Source organism: Aethina tumida, chromosome 7 (assembly GCF_024364675.1).
Source record: "Aethina tumida isolate Nest 87 chromosome 7, icAetTumi1.1, whole genome shotgun sequence".
Taxonomy (NCBI): domain Eukaryota; kingdom Metazoa; phylum Arthropoda; class Insecta; order Coleoptera; family Nitidulidae; genus Aethina; species Aethina tumida.
The window spans coordinates 17093425-17112852 of record NC_065441.1 but is presented as its reverse complement, the minus strand read 5'-3'; the positions used below and the strand labels follow the sequence as shown (position 1 = coordinate 17112852).

Here is a 19428-nt window from a genome sequence, read left to right as displayed (position 1 = left end):
ATAATAAATAATTAATAAAATAAATCTTTTTTATTATTTGATCAATGACTAACTTCATGCAGATAATTCAATTAATTGAAATTAATTACGTGGGTTGTTAAAATCCATAATATTGAATTATTATGAACGGGTTAATTAAAACGTATGTAAGTTTTAAAACGCATATATTTTATGTCAAATATAATAAAATAGAAATAACATTATTCTTGATGAAGCAATTGATAAAAATACGATGATTCATCTGATGATAAAGTTGAAGGGGAGTCAAATTCTACAACCTCTCCTTCGCTTACAACTAAAACTCTGTCGGAATCCAAAACAGTTTCGATACGATGTGCTATGGTCAACACAGTACTTTTTCTAAATGCGGATCGCAAAGTGTGTTGGATCTGACGATCAGTCTCTATATCAACATTTGCAGTAGCTTCATCAATACAAAGGATCTAAAAATAATTAATATTAATAATATTATATAAACATTTGGTTTTCTTTACTTTTGCATTATGAAGTACAGCCCTTGCCAAACATATAAGTTGTTTTTGGCCAACGGAAAAGTTTTCGCCACCACTTTCAACTTTCTTCTCCAGTCCGCCCAGTTTTTGAATCACAGCCATTAAATTTACTTTGTTTAGGGACGTCCAAATGTCCGACTCTTTAAACTCATCCAACGGATCTAGATTTTCCTTAATAGTGCCGCTGAACAAAAATGGATCTTGCGGAATGCAGAATAATCTAGATCTAAAATGAAAATGTGTTTCATCAAGAAAGATGATTATTTCTTCTTATTACCTTAATGCAGGAAGAGAGATAGTAGAGATATCAACTGAGTCTATTGTAATATATCCGGAAGTTCTTTCTATCATTCTAAATAAAGCTGATATGATTGAACTTTTTCCTGCACCTGTTCTCCCAACAATTCCAACTTTCTCGCATGGTCTTGTCTCAAATGATACCTTTTTTAAACAAGGCACCAAATGATCTCTATAAAAAAATCAAATATGTAGATGTCATAAGAGTCTCATAAATACAATTTACCTGTATTTTACAATAACATCTTTGAAACAAATAACTCCTTGACTAGGCCATCCGAAAGGTGGGTCAGTCACGAAATGTACTGTTTCAGCAGGCACTTCCTTAATGTATTGGTTTACTCTCTCCACCGCAATCATCTCCCTTTCTGTTTCAGTAAAGGCATTTACTACTGCACTCAAGGACCCCGTAACGGAGAGGGCGTAGGATATTGCCAATCCCACGATACCTACCATAAAGCCAAGACAGTTTTTCAGTTTTACTTTAAGACAATAATACATTTATTTCTGCACCAAGTTGAACTGTATCCACTAAGAGAACATATTTAAGTCATATATCAAACTGAAAAGTCCAATAAAGACTTCCAAAGTGCCTCGATCGAAGTTAGTGAATTGTAGTTTGGTTTCCGGACTGTATTTACCAGGATAAAATCAGTTACATCTTTACGAGACTTGACGAAACTACTTACCGGGGTCGGCGATGTCGTACTGGTGCTGGATGACCGCAATAAAACTGACGCCCGCCACTATGACCACACCGATGAACTGGAGTCTCAAACCGATCCACCTTGCCGCACACTGACTCGCCAGTTGGGCTTTCATATTTGCGTCTACTTTATCCTCGTTCTCTCTCTTAAACCGCTGACCAGCTCTCATCGCTCTAATTGTCGTCAAACCTATGATAAAAGTGAATTACATTGTCCGAGTTTTGGGAGAGTCAATAGATTAAATTGATACGATAAACAACATATTTTTATTTCATTACTTTCTGTCTAGACAGATGAAACGCTATTAAAAAGCAATATAAAGGACATGATGTATTAAATTTCTTTGTATAATCAATAATTTGTACTGCTGAAACTTGTATAATCTAATCTTACCCTCTGAATTGAGTTATTGAATAAAAACATGTGACCTGAATATAAAATGTCCTTATCCCGTCGATCGCACCACTGACACACATAAACAGAGATGAAGGGGAACTCACCTTGAAGCGTCTCGTTGAAATGGCTATAAACTGGAGATAAAGTAACGCTAGATATCCTTTTCAGTTCCCTGGAAGTCAGTCGGTAATGGTTCTGCAGCCAATGATAGACCGGTATAAGGGGCACAAGCACCAGGCAAATCCACGGCAAACCGTACACCGTAATCACCACGCAACCTACAAGTAATTCCACCTGTATCTTTCATCTCATCCAACAATTCGTGAAATAAAAATGCTAATTGGAAGGAAAATAAAAAGTATGTCCTTGCAAAGAAGTACGACAAAATTAAATTTACCCAGTAGTCCAAAGAATTGCGCCAACAGAATATTTAATATGAAGGGAAGGGAGTCGTCGATTGTGTACGTATCGCTGGAAAATCGGTTGAGGATTCTGCCCAATGGAGATATGTCAAAGAAAGTGCATCTTGCCTGACAAAAATGACAAGCAATAAATTAAATAAATAATATTATAGGCTTTACTTACCCTAATTACCGATTTCAGAAGCAATTTGTGTATTTTTGTAGCAGCTACAATACCACCATAAGCAAAAAGAAACGCCCTTAAGAAAGTGAACACAAGATTTATCACAGCTAATTCCACGTAAATTTTCAAATAGTAGTCAGTATCAGGTTGTCTAAAAATACTGTTGGTGCTCATTAAAATTGCCTCGTTTGCATAAAACGTCAAATTTGTATTATTTGGAACATTATTGCTTTCATCCGATACCCAATTCGAGAGCCACCAATCGATCATGTTTCTGGACATTTGCATGACGGTCACAGAAATTAAAATACCAAAACTTAAGAGGTGACCAATAGCTTTCCAATAGCTGGTATATACTGAAAGTTCCAAGCTGCCAGTTTCCTGTGTTTCCCGTACTAACAGACTATCTGTATCTTTATCTGAATTCTTTGCTGTTGAAGTTCTAATACTGCTAATTAAGGAATCGTTCGTTTCTTCAGACTGTAGACTATCTCCGAGTTCCAAGTCTATGGGCAAAGTATCATCCATATTTGATAAGACGTCAGCTGGTTTTCCTTGTTCTTTTATTGTTCCATTTTCCATTCTCACAATTTTGTCGGCGTAAACTAAATGCTGCACATGATGTGTACATAATATACGGGTTTTGTTTTTCAATAACCCCATTATGCAGTTTTGAAAAATGTGTTTGCCTACTTTGACATCAACCGCTGAAAGAATATCATCTAAAAGATAAATTGACTTGTCTTGATATACTGCCCTTGCAAGTGCCACTCTAGCTTTTTGACCGCCTGACAAAGTCATTCCACCTATAAATAACTATATTACTATGGACTTTTTTATGTTTGCGTATTTTTTAACCTTCTCCAACTCCGGTCATGTCAGAATTAGGCAACTGATAAATGTCATCGACCAAACCGCATGCATACAAAACCGATTTATATTTTGTCTCATCGTAAGTGCTGCCGAAAAGGATATTATCTCTTATTGTACCACGTTGCAACCAAGGTTGTTGACTGACGTAACCAAAGCCTAAAATATACTTGTAAAAATGTTTTCAAAGCAATGTCTTCTGGTTACCAGAATCAATATGACTTGTTGCCATTTCGCCTTCAAACATTGTGAGTTCGGCCAATATGGCTGAAAGTAAAGAAGATTTTCCACAACCTACACATCCAATTATCCCAACAAAGTCTCCCTTTTTGACCACCAGATCAATATTGAAGAGCTTAAATATGTAATTTCCTTCCTCTTCTAAAATGTGCGGCTCAACACTGCTTCTTTTATCTATAGAAAGAGATGATTTTTTACTTTTTCCTTTGCCTTTAGACATTTTTTTGTCTTTTTTGACGGAATGTAGCTTTCGTTTTTCTTCAGCACTCAACTCTTTATTCCACGTATAGCCTCCAGTTGCAATCACCAAATCCGTATTCACTGAAGAGTGCTGAGCCAGCTCATCACTGTATTGTTCTTGTAAATTTAATTCTGGCAGCTATAATCATTTTAATTAAAAAAGCTTAGTATCAACGTTAATTAGAGCTTAATGTGGAGCAAATGCCCCGACAAAATATAATTCTGTTACAAAAAGCAGTACATTGATAGCTAACGATCCGACTATTCATTAGTAAGGAATCAACTTACGTCCAGCAACTTTTGTATCCGCTTAATGGAGACCCAGGCCTCAGTCATGCCGTTTAGCACCCATGGAAACGCGTTCAGAGGACTAATGAGCATGTTGAGGAGGGCGATGCACGTGAACGTGGTCGCCGCGGTCAGTTTATGTCCCATCAGCGCGTACGACCCCATCGTCAAAACAGAAATTATTACGGGGGTGGTGGCCCAGAATACGACGCACATCGCGTCCAAGTATTTACGGCCTCGCAAATATTTCAGCTCCTTGTCCCGCAGTCCTAATTTCATTCCGCATTAATTTTATTGAAAGGATCTTAAATTGCTGACTTTGTTTTCTTATAGACGTAACATCTATATTGTTTTATCTTATCTGTTTTGACATTTAGGGATGAAATTTAATAAAACATCTTTGTTTTTGCCAACTCAACTATGGTCAATAGTGATAAAAATGTGTGCTATTAGTTTAATCATGGTAAAGTTTCTTAGTAAATCACGTGAGAGGATAAACTTGAGCAAAAACAAAGTAATAACGGGAGAGTATATAAAAACATCGATTTGTAAATTAGGGGATTAAGTCAACAATTTAATTAAAAGTGTTAGCGTGGTAGTAAAAAGCCAACTCCTCGATTGTATACATACTGGTTATAAGTCTAATGAAGTGCTGCTCCCAAACGTACAGCTTAATGGCCCTAATTCCTCTCAGAACTTCAGTGATCATTTTAACTCTGGCGTCTTTCTGTTCCATAAGTTTCGTGCTTAATTGGCCTATTTTGTTCGCTATTAGCTTGTTTATGGGTATGAGAACGGCGCTGAACACCAACCCGGCCAAGAAGGCGAATCCCACTTGGCTGTACAACAGATACAATGTCACGGCGAGCTGGAAGAAACAGAATGTATAGGTCTTAATCCCGATAAGGATCGCGGAGATGGAGTTGTGGATGCGAGAATTCAGATTTGCGGGAATTAACCTACATTACACCGGAGGTAAAATGTTCTGCCTGCACAGATTAACGGATGGTTGTTAAAAGAAAATAATAACACACACCAGGTTTTTTAATTATCTTCTTTATATTCATTACTAGGGTAAATGTTATATTTTAAACACGCAGAAACAGATTACGATCAAAACCGAATTCCACCAACGTTAAAAGATAACTTTGTAATTGAATAACCACTAGTTATCGCATGGAACTTTAGATGTCTTTTAAACTTTGTGCATTACACGCGCTTGTAGACTGCAAGAACGGTTTTCAATTAGCTCGTGGAGAATAACACGTATCCGGTAAATTTAATGTCCAAAGACATGTCCAGAATTAATAATTCCTATTCAAGTTCTGATGCCACAGCTTCTTGTTCCAGGTGAATATATTTCAAATGATTTATAGCCAGAACTTTGCAGCGAATACCTAATGAACTTACTCCACGTTGTTATAAAACAAGGAAATAATAAATAATAAATCTATAGTCTTATGGAATAAAAATACAGTTTTATAATCGACTACAAAGGTGTCGTAATCTTAAAAACGTCCACCTCTTCACAATTTTTAAACAGAAGTTGTAAAATTCTTTAATCCACATTCTCCCCGCGACACATTCATTTTTCATCCCCCTCCTGCGAAATCATGCATTCCTCACCTGAAAGGGTATGCTCCACAACGCATGGAAACTGGGGCAGGAATTGACGATTCGGTCCGTGTCCGTCGACATAAAATTGACGATCTCGCCGACGGAAAAGTCCTTGCTGAGCACCGTCGAACTGACGGATAGTGTTTTACGGTAAACCGTCGTGACAAGGGCGCCTCGCATTTTCAATCCGACGATGGACATCCAGAAATTGAAATGGGCGTCGCAGAGCGATGCTGAAACGGGATAACGGGTGGGATGGTACTATGAGTTATAAAACGGGGGGAATAAGTAACAATGAACGGTCTGGAACGGTTGTAAAATTGGGGTTTTACTGACTGTAAGCTTAGCGGTTCGTTAATTTTATTAGTCCAAAATTTCGAATGCTAAAAGTTGTGTCATACAACTTGAATGAACAATGGTTAAACCAAAAATGTATATAATTGATAAAAAGTAGCCAACTAGCTTTCTCTGATCTAACAAAATTTAGCTTTTGTTTCCATTTCCATAGATACATTACTATCTATTTTCAACGTGATTTTAATTATTAAGTAAAGAATATCATATCACACTCGTCTACGACTTTATTACTGATTGTTATATTTATTTTTCCTTCGTAGTTAAAGTTTAAGATTCAAAGTATCAATAAAAGTATACAATTTTTAAGAAAGACGTTAGCTATGGGGATAAGATAGATACAGAAAGTGTAATATAAGAAAAGGTGGAAGATATTTAGAAGATTAAGTTTGAACCACACCACGACAAGAAGTTGATTTCTTTAAAAGGTTAGTATTAAATAACAACAATAATAGTAACTCAAAGCAAATATTGTGATTTAGTAAAATAACAAATCATAACAAATCATGTCACCTGTCCATGTTCTTCAACTTACATACACAAGTGGAGAGGAAAAGCCCCATGGCATAGATATAGCCCCAGGCGAGATCCTCGCGCTTGTCCTCAATGAATCCAACCAATTTGTTTAAAAGCATCGGTCCTGCGAAGGCCGTACAATCGGCGACCAGCTTGAGCACGCCCACCGAGTAGAATTGCAGCCAGAAGGAGCGATGGAGGGCGGCCAGCAGGGTTCTATTGTGTTTAGTAGCACCCGTGCTGCCAACAATGGGCCCCGGCGCCGTCGACGACGTAGAAGTAGCTCCATCTGGAAATTACACTGTTGCAGTGCGAACGAGAGGGTTCGTTTCACGGACAATCGGATCGGGGAGTTTTAAGGATTCATTCTAGTGAGGAGGGAGAGGGACATTGAAAAAACTACTTCAGTTGAAATGATAGCGGCTCCGTTGAGAGGCGATGATTGCCTGCATAAGCCTATGAATGCATTTCATTTCGGGGAGAAACGCGATATGCATTTATGCTTAAACCCATTACGGATGTAATTGTATCCGGCATAAAATTACCAAAAATCTATTGTCTGCAGCATAACCAGACGTCTCAATAAAATTTAACTGAACGGTGATGTTCGTTTGACAATGTATCGATCGCAAATTACTATTTACTTGCCTAAGAAAGGATCTAGTGACGCGTTAACATCCCTTCTGAGGTTCCTCTCTAACTTTGCGCTGATAACGCCACAATTGAGGTTTAGCGGTAGATCGTACAGGTCGTCGGTGTTGGTTAATTTGTTCTCCACGCCTTTCTCCATTAGAGGATTCACCCAATAAAACAACAGTTTTGAGAACCAGTTCGCATCTTCCATCGCAACTCCTAAATAACAGGGGTCGTTCTCCTCCCGGAAGCGCACGTACGCGCTTGACAACAATGGCTGAGTTTCATTTATCTAAAATGTTTTTTCGGAGAACAATTGTATTGAAGTTGATCTTCAGTAGTAAATGTATTGTTGTAGTTTATATTTACCTCAGAATATCTCTCAGCGAAACTCAAGTAAGTAGTGGTTCCTTGACTCGGAATTAATGTGAGCGCATAGAAGACTTGCAAAATAAAATAACAAAAACTGAATCCAAAAGACAAAGTCATTGCGAATTCCGGAGTGGGGGCGTACTTGTTAATTAAATAGTGCGTTCTTAAAGAAATGGCACTCAGAACAAACAAAAAGGACCAAAGAATGCAAAGAACCATTGGCCCTCTAGAGCTTAAGCCCAATCTACTTTTCAAACTAATTAAATATAAAAAATGTGTGAACCAACAAATCCCTTGAACGGCGCTCAAGAAAAACGAAATATGTTTTATGTGACCCCTGGTTGTATTTATGTCAATGTAAACTTGTAAAATAGGCAAGAGCGCCAAACAAAGAACCACAATGCTTCGCATTTTAATCGCGGCAAGTTGAAGTCGCCCTCTGGATACAAAGCCATCCTGTTTCCCGAAGTAAAAAGAAGAAATGACACCGAGGAGACTTAAAACGGGGATTTCTAAGGCCAATTGTTCGAAACACAGTCCTAAATCGTGAGTGTGCGTGGACCAAATTTGAAATTGGTCCGGACCGCACAGCGCCGTCCAATTCCATTGCCACTGCGGCGAATCGGCCAACCCGGCCATGTCGGTAAGGATGTCTCCTGTAACAGAATACAGGCCGTTTGTTTTTGTACTGAAATGTTTGTTAATTGTTTTTACATGAATGGATTATATATACTAAAAGTAAAATGTGTACATAGGTATTAGTTAAATCGTAGTTTTGCTGAAATATTGTCCGTGTGATTGACAGGAAGTGTGACTAATAGCATTGTTGTAATCTTTTAAAAACATTAAAATACGATGTGAACTTACGATTCGGTACTAGTGTTCAGTTAGGGATAAAGACATCTTTTTTTGTGAGTATTCTTAGCACTTTCACCTATCAAAAAGCTGTTATTTTGTGAGGTTAACACTTTTGACGTTTACTGTCACTACTATGAATTAAAATGAGTCTCACTCACGGGTTCTATTGTAATTTCTTAATAGTTTAGCTTCCGTGTAATAGGGGGCATCACTAACACGATTTTTGACTTTAATTTTCTTCGTTTCATATTAACTCAAAAAATTAACTAATTTATTTACTAATAAATATAATAAACTAAAAATACATTAAATGATTATATTTTTTTAAATCGTAATCTTCCTTATAGGTATTATTAGCTCTGCTGGCTGACCATGGAAATCGACGAGTCTTCGTCAACAGAAAACATTATTTTCGAAAATGAACGTGACAAAATCATAGATTTTCTAACAAGCAATAACCAAGTCATATTCAAGCTGCAACAAATTGGTGACAACGATTTAAACAAACAACAAAAGTTTGAAATAGCCCTGGAGATCTTCGAAAAGAGTAAAAGTAACTTTTTAATAAAATTCGGTCGTTATTTGAAAGAGAATCATTTAGAATATTTTAAAGAATTCTCTCAAGAGGACCAAGAAATAGATCTGATAATGAAGCAGTTAATTATGGAGATAAGAACAAGAAATAAGCAAGTTAAAAACAGACGATACGAAGCATTAAAGCAACTAATCAAAGAGGATGAATATTTCTCTGACATTGAGATGATGAAAAGAAATCCTGTGCTGTATGAAGAACTGGTCGGACAATATTTAACTCCCGAAGAAAAATGCGAACGAGATAAATATAAAATGGATGGTGGAGTTACTTTTGTTAAAATATTAATGGAAGGTAATTTTAAAAAATAACCAACACTTGTAATAAACAACTTAAAAATAATCATTTTCAGGTATTGAACGTGATAATGCGGAAGCAACCAGAAAGAAGTTAGAAAACGAGGAGGAAGAACAAACAATGGAGACAGATTCCGATAATTCAGAAAGATCCGAAAGTCCACCACCGTGCACATCCAGATGGGGCGAATACGACGACGCTCCGAAGCAAATCCACAAGCAGAAACCGAAGGCCAAATTCATAACTGCAGACGAAAGAAAGTTGTTAAAAGAAGAGTTCGTAACTCACATGTATCAAAGTTTCCTAGACGGCAACGATCTGGATTTCGATTATGGTACTGTAGACGATAATGTGAGTTACGACGATATGGATCAAATTGATCATGACGCTGAAGATGCGTATTTCGATTCGGAAGACCCGGAAACTATACAAGTGGAGAATGGCAAGGTTGAGAGTTCTGAGGACGAACTGGACATTTATATGAGTGCCCTTAATGATCATCCTGCCGTTCGACAATTGTCTGTGGAAATGCAAAAGTTGTAAATTTTCACATTTGAATAAAGTTGTATAACTTTTTTTAATTATAATAAATAGTTTTTTGTAGTTAACAGATTAAATCATGTTTTTGTGTCACGTGTTACTTGATTGAAGAAGCACCGTCAATATCCTAAGAATTTAATTTACTGTTCGTCGTTTTCGAATGTATATATAATTTGTGTGAAACCAAAAGGTATTATGCAAATTAAGACAATAAAGTTACAAGTTTGTTTTAAGAAATACCGATAATTTTGTATACATTGTAAATAATCGGACGTTGGACAATAAAATTTTGATGCGTTTTAAACTTAGGAATATAAGTTGAAATGGTCGGTACACATCTGGGTCCACTTTCTGGTTTTTCTATACGGATCGTCGTTGTTAATAGGGGTCAAACAAAGGATGTCGAAAGACAAATAATACGTATAAGATTGTCGTGGACAGAGTTCATTGAGGTGAAAGTGGGCAACATACCAACATATGATGAATGCAACGAATGCAAAATACAAATAACGTTCGTCCACACGTCCGTTTGAATCGACAATTTTTTTCCGAAGGTGGACGTAGAAATTGTACTACCGTTCTTGCGCAATTTTACTCACTACTGATTTAAATGAATATTTGCGTTTACAAAGGATGGGTTAGTTGACTCGTGGATTTTATAATTTATAGGTAGGAAGTGCGCCCCTTGACAATTTAAAAATTAATTTTCGATTAAATTAATCCTATAGGATTTATGAGATAAGTTTCCAATGAAAAGTTTGTTTATTTGATAACAGTGATTTAAGCAAAAGTAATTAAATGGTTTTGAAACAAATTGGAAAAATTAAGTTAACATCGAATTTAAATAAAATAGTGATAATTTCTTTTCTCTTACGTTCCAGTTGGGAGTCGATTAATAGTTTTTCAGAATTTTTATGTGCAATTTCCACTTTGGTTTACTTGAAAAACATGCGGCATATTTCCGGTACCCCATAAAAAGACGCATAAACGGTGGCTAGGAACTTGTAATTGACCCCTAAATATGTACAAGGTATTCACGGTAGCTTCTTAGTTGTACTCTAATTACCCATTAACCTGATTAGATTACCAGTCGACGATATACCACCATCTTGGACAAAATTTCACTATTTAATATTATCATATAATACATGAACAACAATGGTTTCCAAACGTTCAGGAGTATCAGCGCGGTGCCAGCATTGAATTTTAATTGATTTGTAATTTATGCCTCTCATTTCAATATCGGCTTTTGCTTTCTACCGTTCATTTCTATTTTTACCGGAAAAATATGGTAAATCGTACCACTTGAAAACACAGCACAAATTATGTAAATTATGATAACATGTATAAAGTAATAGTTTATTTTTATAAATTAGAATGTTGTTTTAGAATGTACAGAAATTATCATTTATTTACATGCGGAGAAATTTATTGAAAAAATTTAGTTTCGCAAGGAAATGTTGTATTAGGTGCATATTTAATACTAATAATAATAATTTAATTTATTAATACATAAGTTTGTTATATATAGCAGACTTTTGGCGTTGTTAAAAACGTGATAATTAACCTAGTAATCTAAAAGCCTAAGTGCTAACACAAACTTCATCCCATAATCTATTGTCAATAACTAAATTTTGTGCGTTTCCTTTGATGAATCACGTATTTTCCAAAACAGATGCACTCTTCATGAAACACAAACCGAATAATTCTAATTAGAACACTGCAACGGTCATCATTACGATTAGAAATTAAGCAGGTTTTTTTCGCATATTTCATACAAAATTTAATAATGAACGTCCCATTACAATCTGTTCGTTTTGCGTGGAAAGTGAATGAATTTCTACAGTGTAACACATTCTCGATATAATATTATTTAAAAAGTGCAATTTAAAAAACATCGAAGCTAGACCAGGTCAACGCTAATTAGCTAACCCAAACACCTGTCCGGGCTGGCTAGTCATTTTTTCTTTTATGACATAAGTTCATAATTTCACTTTTGACCGGCCGACCAGCCGAGCCGCACTCTTCACATTCGGATGCAAACCCGAGATGCTATCTGGTCTGTTATTTAATTGAATTCATTGACATGCTCATTATGTTGTTTCGCGATTGGATGGAAATATATGGATTATTGTCACGTGTTTATCAAATACCGTTGGTCCACTAAAAACCGGGTTTCTCTTCTCACGTTGCGTTCAGCTCGCCTCGAAAACTTTTTTCTTATTGAAAACTTCCCATTTTCTTCATCGTTTCGACTAAGAGTGAAACGTACTGGATAAATCATTAGGCAATGGAGCTGATTATCTGGCGAGATGATCAATTTCTTGTTGCCGTTAATAGGATGAGCCTATTAAAGCCAATTAACACTTTCTTCGACATGGTGCGGGACCCGAAACAAACACGACGCCCGCTAGTTTATGAGTGAGATAAATCGGCGTTGATCTGCTTAGCCGGTAAATGTGTCCGCGATGGCTTTAAAACACTCTCGGCGGTACGATAATTCCCTAGCCATACAACAAGCATAGTATTAGTTAGCTCTTTGAAGATAAGAACGTCTTCTTCGGTGAATGAAAGAGACGTCGTGGAGAAGTGGCATTGGACACGCACGCTCACAAGTAACCGAAATGATACGTGTGCTTTTCTATTGATAATTAAATAAATCCACGAACTTGTAATTTATAAACTGGTATGCAAAACACCGAAAGAACTGTGAGTCTATTTTTGGTTGATTCCAATTTGGAGTGTGTGCCTTCAACAATATTAATTGCGATTTCCTTAAACGTTCCAAATAGAAACTGAGGTTTTTAATTACCAATTTACATTTTTATAGTAATTTATGGCAGCAATATTTTGTTATTTAATTAAGAACCGACCAAAACGAGACGTTTAGGAAGTAATAATTTGTTTCCATTTGGAAAGGCGGAACTTTTCAACGCGGGCAACGATTTTTCATAAACCATTCAGGAGAAATTAATAATATTTCCCATTTGTAGGAGTTAAAGACAACGCATGTGGGCGTACTAATGAATGAATTATGATAGTGACAAATCAATGCACAAATCGATACTTGTGGTGCGGCGTGTACATGTGGTGAAACTAAGTAGGGATACGATCGACAATTCTCTTCCACACCATGTCCAGCAGAGTGTTCAGTCTTCACGTGTACCATCACACGATAAACGACACATCGAACAGAAGTGACCACCGCATATCTTCTCCCCCCGTGTGCGCCTTTTCGGCAATGTGCTTGGTTCAGAGTTTCGGATAGTGGCGAAAGGACTGTTCAGTTTAAAGGAACCTCGAGTTGATGTTGGTGCGACCGGTGAGTTTTTTCCGGCACAATGTTTTTGAAACGAGAAAATCGAGATTTAGTTTTGTGTTTATTTTACTAGTTGTTGATGACAAACGTGTATTATTGATATAAGTGAAATTGCTCTTCCTATCACCGGTAAAAATTACAAAAATATAATAATTATAATTTAATGCTAGTTGTTTTTGAAGATATTACAAGCCATCAGAAATATGCTAAAATGGAACATTTTTGACGACCTTAATTGCATCTCACAATATTATTTTCTTTGGCAAATGTTATACACATTTAAATATTTATATGTAATTTAATCTTTGTAAGTTACAAACGACAGACAGTTTACTATTGCCAGACATAATTTCTCTTTTACCTCTCCAATGATATAATTATTTTAAATTAATTTGTAGAATTATTGACATCCGTCAATCTAGATTTCTAAAACCGAAACTATTTTTAATTAGCAATAGTATAACTGTAATTTGTAAAAGAAATATTAGTTTTTTTAGGTAATACTAGGGAAGTCAGTTTTATCACTATTAAAATATCATTTTAAAACTAATCTGAATTAGAAATGATTTTTAATTTTATGAATTACTGCGAAATAATTTAAAAATACAGTTCTAATAAGTAATTATTTTAAATATAAAATGAAAATATATTTAGACTGAAAGTTCTATTTATCTGTAAAAAAATATATGTGATTTATTTATTAATTATTGGATATTTATAAAACATGAATATGAACAATGAATGTATTGAAAACTTTGTATATTTAATATTTGCATGAGTCAAATCGTTATAATCCTGCAATATAGTTTAATAATAATTGAACAGCATGAACATATTAGTACTATTATTGTCGATACTTATTGGATACTTTCATACGCACAAATAAAAATAACTGTACAGTACTAATCGTGTGAAAAAGTTTTTAATTTGCTGTTTACGTCTATTAACTGTTAATTGTTTGAAAGTGTATTTATGGTGGTGCCATTTCAACAATGGAAACACATGTAAAACACGAATCACGCTTAAAATGTTGAATTTGCCGGCGAACGTTCAACCATTGCGTGCGGATTCGTTCGTAATTGAAAGTTAATGCATAGTAAATCATTAAAATGATCGTAATTAATAGGTTCGATTTCAGATATATGAATGTTATTACTTGGAGAAAATTAGTCTCGATTGGTGTCGCTTGATTTACGAGCCGATATCATTAACAATATGTCTGGTTTATTTGAAGTGATTTATAAAAATTTTCGGCATGGGAAAATAATACGTTGAAAACTTTAGAAAGTTCCTGCTAAATTGCACAAAACGTCTCCTGAAAATGTATAAAAATATGAATGACCCTTGATTTAAATGAATCAAATTAAAAACTTTCTACAAACGTTAAATAAAAATAAATAAGATTGAAGTGATGTTGGTACGGGTTTGTAAAAGGTTGAAAATTGACGGTGCGAACAGGTCGCAATTGAGGAATGCCCGGCGAGTAATAAATTATTGCGGCAACGAGGTGATATATTAATTCCGCCGTTTTTACGTTCGGCGCATGTTATGACCTGAATTTGGCGCTGAAAATGCGAATAAAAGAAAATTAATGTGCGTGTGTGCGAAATGACGGCTTTCCGCGGCACTTCACAAAGAACTGGTTAAGGTGTAAGAACACTTAGAACGTTGTGGGCGTTAATAAATCAACAACAATATCTGATCACCATCCGTCACAGACGTTCTGATGATTTGTTGTTCTTATTTTCGATACCGGCGGCCCTGGTAACCATCTCGGCTGTAATCTACACCGATAAGCGTGGGCTGCTCGATGGACCGTTCCTGGATCTTCACAACACCAATTTTACATACACCAACTCTTTTACATTATACAAATCTGTACCGAAAAACAGTAATTAACTTGTATCCAACACTTGATATTATAATGTTGTGAATGAGCCATGATGTTGCCGGAGAAATAAATTTGCAACGATGAATAAAACACTTCATTAAAGAAAATGAAATCTAAACAGATGTTACTCTTCTCCGGTACTTTCAGTTATGGACAAGATATTTATTGCCTATAAAGATATATTATTGGTACACAAGAAATACTATTTACCTCTTCACTTCTCTTTATTTCAGCTATAACAAATTTTACCCTTTTATTTTATTTACTTTATAAGTTATATAAATCGCTGCATATTTTTTGTTCTGGCTTTATTTTATAACTCCTCTTACTCTAGTTATTTAACAGACACTTTATCTTTTACCACTTTACCACCAAATTAATTTGATCATATGTTTTAGCAACAGATTAATTGCGTAGTTCAAAATATCCCCAAGATAATCCATGTAGACACAAGTAATTTTTCTTTTAAAGGGGACCATCATTTTTTACTATTTCGTACAGGTTACTGTTCTTTACGATTAAAATCTAACGAAAAATGACATCGAAAATTTGATTAATGATTTGTTCTATTTTGCCTTCGGTGAAAATTCATCTGAGTGTTAGTTAAACTATAAAACACAATAAAGAAATATGATATGTGTGTTTAGTCGGTAAATTAATCATGTCTGATGTCATATATTTATCTAGACTAAATTAAAAATTCACGTTTGGATTAAAAAATTGTGATTGGTTACGAGACGTGTTATTAAAGAATTTTTAGTGTTAGTTCATCATACGAAAATAGATCATTGTTAATAATTGGCGAAATTGTAACACCGATTCGAAAAGTTAAACATTCCATTCGCCCTTTCTTGCTAAAATCGATTGCTACACATTTCCTATTGAAATTGCTCTCATCTTCCGAGACCTGTTATTAAATAGGTATTTTTAAAAATAAATCGTCTACTAAATTATAAAATTATTTTATTTATGATTTATCTACTTTTTTAATATAGTAACCTGAAATTATAAAGGAGTGTCCATGAGAGCGGCTCGGGGCCAGCTTAGCAGTGTTATGGTTACTAAATGACGAAGAAAGTAACTATTACATTCGGATTTTTTATCAGACCTAGAACCGCTGAAAAACTGATTACGTCTTAAACTACAATCTGTATTGAGATTGACCGATGATCAACCTATCGATCAGCGTTTAAGGCAATACCGAACCTATTGAATTAACTTTACACGTCGTTGTCAAAGAAAATTAATGTTTACAATCTATGATTATACTAATAACATTTGTTTACATGTTTTACCCGACATAATAAACCTAGTAAATAAGAAAGTTCACTGAATATACGATGCTGAAACAGTTTCCAATGTCCACAATATATTCTATCAATTATAATAATAGTTTTGCAATTGGGCAATTTTTATGATGTTTAATATCATCTTTACGTTACGAAATTAACATGTCGATTTATTTGTTAACCTGTTAATTTATAAAAGTGTTATGTATAAAAATATTTCAAAATTTAATTGACAACATAATTTAAAATACATGTTTTTTAGACAATGAAGCGGAAAATTCGTCCAAAGCTCTGTTGTGGATTCGGCATCATCCTGCTGCAAGTTTTATCCACTTGCAAAGCCGAGACCAACTGTACTTCTTTAAAAACAGGTACGAATATTTAATTTCAAGATTTAAAATTTAAACTTAACGGTTTTAATTTTAGAAACCAACAACGTTGGCAGAAATGAATTTTCGCCTCGCATGGACTTCAACCAGTGGAAACCATTGGGACGAGGTGACCCATTAAAGAACGACCCCACCTATGATTATGTTCCGCCAGTTTTGGATCAGGTCCAATATTGGGTTGAGCCAGCTTTAAGAAAACCAGACTCGCCCATAATCGATGACAGCAAGAAAACTGAAATACTCCTGCTGGGTGTTGTGTCCAAAAAACCCGCTTCGATTCCGCCAAAGGCTGACAACAGGCGCGACACTTTCGATCCTTTCTCCAAAAAGGATTACAAGCATAATCCGCATCAGCGCATATCTAAACCTACCTTCTCATTTCCTTCGTCATTCTTTCCAGAATCTATACTTAACACTCTGAGTAAGTTTACATCCAAAAATGAGAACAAAAACAGCGCTCCTTATACGGTTTTAATGCCACCCCCTATGAATTTGAAGACGCTTCCGTCACCGATCATTCAATCTTCAATTCCTCTAAACTTCCAGGAGTTGCAGACTCAATACCCTCCCTTGTCATATGCTTACACCACACCTCCTTCAACAAGTACAAGCTTCTTCCCCAGCAGTTCGTCTGATGTGTCCATTGTGCCTTCGCAATTGGTTTATCACTCCAGTAGTTTGAGCGACGAAAGTGAATGGAAAAATAAGAATCAGTACGCTACTGTCGCCTCCTCTATTAGTTGGAGGCCGACCACTTCTAAGCCCTACGTTTCTACCACGAAAAAATTGGCACCGTTCAGAGAAAATATAGTATTTAATAAGAATTTACAACCTCCAGAGTCGTTTATTCATATAGAGTTTTCACCGAGAAATTACTCAAACAATCATTTGATTGGAGCTGATAGTAAACAAAATTTGAACTTTGTTACTCCTCCAGTTTCGAAGAACACCGATAGTTTACACAAAGGTAGTATTTCTGATAATTCTGGTGAAATTAAAAATTCTTATGTTAAAATTGAAAAACCCGAATTTTACTCAACTGAGTTAAGTAGTGACGATTACGTGAGCATTAATACTGCTCCACTTATAGAGATTTATACTCACATGAAACATCCTATTGTAAATGAAGACTTGGAAATGATTAAGAAAATGCAAACTCTTTTACCTCCTCCAACTACTGAGCGACCGTTTTACAAAGAAGTTGCACCTAATCCAATAATCAATGCTTTAATCAAAGATAGAATGAAAAGCACCACCAAACATGGAAATTTCTTAACGCAAACACCTGTTTTCGTAGTCTCAGGTACAACAACCTCAACCACGACATCTACTACTACTCCAAAATCATTAATAAGGCATGAAACAACCGAACCTAGTACGATTTACGTTACGGAAACAGTTCCAACTACTACAGAAACCTTGACGACAACAACAACCACCACCACAACTTCAGCCCCAACAACCACGACAACTGACCCATTTTTAAAATATTACAAAAACCCAGAAGACAGTTTAAACAGCCCGGTTTATTTCGTGATTCAAGGACACAGCAAAGTAAAAACGTACGGACCAACTAAACAGGTGCACGGAATCAACGTACAAGAAACCAACGAAATCCTGGACGACGAGACGTCCCAATACAAAGTCCGACATTTGCACGGCTTCAAGCCCGAACGAACGGAGGAAAACGTTCGATTGGGCCGTTCGGGCGACTTGCAAACGTTGAAACACGTAATCCAGACTGCATTGGGTTCGATCCCAATCGAAGATTCGAATCCCAACCGAAGGATGGACGTGCAGGAAGCCGAACTGCAATTCGGCTACAACGTGGCAGAGGAAGGAGAAGTTGCGAGCGAAATGTATCACAACGGTATAGTGGAAGAGGCCAGGAAATTGAAATTTTGATGTGATTCTGTTTATTACTTTATTTATTGTTTATTGCTACTATAGAGGCTTTTAGAGTACAATTATTTATTTTTTTTATTTAAGTAAGGATGAGCACAAACATTTTTTATGTTTTCAATTATTATTGCTTTGGTTGTTTAAAGCACTTTAGTCTTTAATATTATTATTTTTTTATTTGTTCTGTGATATTCACAATTCACAAAAATCATATTTTTTTCTTATAGTATTTATTTCTTAGATGATTTTGCTTATACTTAACGATGTTTATATTACTGAATATTTTATTAGTAATGTTGAGTATTTATATACCATTTTGTGTTTATAAATAAATAAAGCATTCAAAAAACTTTGGTGTTCATTTTTGTCATAACAACAGTGGCGGCTCCTGAGGATTGAGTCTGGTGAGGCACATTATATATAGAACAAAAAAAAAACAAATATCTCACTACTCTTTGAAAATGAAAGACATGGCCAGCAAAATAAATTGTTAAATATTCTTCTTTACATTGGCCAATAAAACCAATAAAAATTAGTCCGTAATTTTTTGTCCCATATTTGTTAAACTATTGGACGGATTAATTATTTAACAACAAACATTTTGTTACAGTAATTTAAACTGAATATACATATTTATTTAATAAAAATCCACCACGTCAACAAAATTTCTTACCAGACACATACAATCAAGTGATTTTGAAACTGAAAAGCCAGCAATGTTCGG

General features: G+C 35.4%; 3 protein-coding genes across 4 annotated transcripts; 2 read left to right on the top strand and 1 right to left on the bottom strand.

Moving 5' to 3' along the window:
- Positions 1–147: 147 nt before the first annotated feature.
- Positions 148–8599, bottom strand: LOC109608945 (ATP-binding cassette sub-family C member 10). Its single transcript, XM_020025504.2, has 17 exons — positions 8495–8599; positions 7625–8283; positions 7271–7547; positions 6642–6911; positions 5762–5985; positions 4766–5003; positions 4136–4404; positions 3575–3986; positions 3356–3526; positions 2498–3303; positions 2310–2442; positions 2017–2190; positions 1499–1705; positions 1036–1258; positions 790–981; positions 495–738; positions 148–443 (listed from the first exon to the last, which is right to left on the bottom strand). The coding sequence occupies exons 2-17, from the start codon at positions 8264–8266 to the stop codon at positions 201–203; spliced, it is 4725 nt and encodes a 1574-aa protein (XP_019881063.2). The 5' UTR covers positions 8267–8283; positions 8495–8599; the 3' UTR covers positions 148–200.
- On the top strand, positions 8294–9991 carry LOC109608950 (coiled-coil domain-containing protein 97). 2 transcript variants are annotated; one of them, XM_020025516.2, is made up of 4 exons: positions 8294–8538; positions 8833–9038; positions 9099–9371; positions 9430–9991. In XM_020025516.2, exons 2-4 carry the CDS (start codon positions 8858–8860, stop codon positions 9915–9917), a joined length of 942 nt encoding a protein of 313 aa, XP_019881075.1. In that variant the 5' UTR covers positions 8294–8538; positions 8833–8857; the 3' UTR covers positions 9918–9991. The 2 variants fall into 2 exon arrangements, with proteins under 2 accessions (XP_019881075.1, XP_019881072.1); XM_020025513.2 differs by having other exon boundaries at positions 8833–9371.
- A 3112-nt stretch (positions 9992–13103) lies between these two features.
- LOC109599561 (nuclear pore complex protein DDB_G0274915) lies at positions 13104–18960 on the top strand. The gene is made up of 3 exons (XM_020015569.2): positions 13104–13236; positions 16676–16784; positions 16840–18960. Exons 1-3 carry the CDS (start codon positions 13222–13224, stop codon positions 18705–18707), a joined length of 1992 nt encoding a protein of 663 aa, XP_019871128.2. The 5' UTR covers positions 13104–13221; the 3' UTR covers positions 18708–18960.
- Positions 18961–19428: the final 468 nt, after the last annotated feature.

Bases quoted from the DNA above. Each gene is read 5' to 3' on its own strand.
- LOC109608950 (XM_020025513.2), top strand. From the start codon at position 8,858: ATGGAAATCGACGAGTCTTCGTCAACAGAAAACATTATTTTCGAAAAT. The intron at 9,372-9,429 runs GTAATTTTAAAA...AATCATTTTCAG, and splicing joins TGTTAAAATATTAATGGAAG to GTATTGAACGTGATAATGCG.
- LOC109608945 (XM_020025504.2), bottom strand. From the start codon at position 8,266: ATGGCCGGGTTGGCCGATTCGCCGCAGTGGCAATGGAATTGGACGGCG. The intron at 5,004-5,761 runs GTGAGGAATGCA...TGTTTCTTCCAG, and splicing joins TGTGGAGCATACCCTTTCAG to CTCGCCGTGACATTGTATCT. The intron at 1,259-1,498 runs GTAAGTAGTTTC...GCTTTATGGTAG, and splicing joins GTACGACATCGCCGACCCCG to GTATCGTGGGATTGGCAATA.
- LOC109599561 (XM_020015569.2), top strand. The intron at 16,785-16,839 runs GTACGAATATTT...TTTTAATTTTAG, and splicing joins CTGTACTTCTTTAAAAACAG to AAACCAACAACGTTGGCAGA.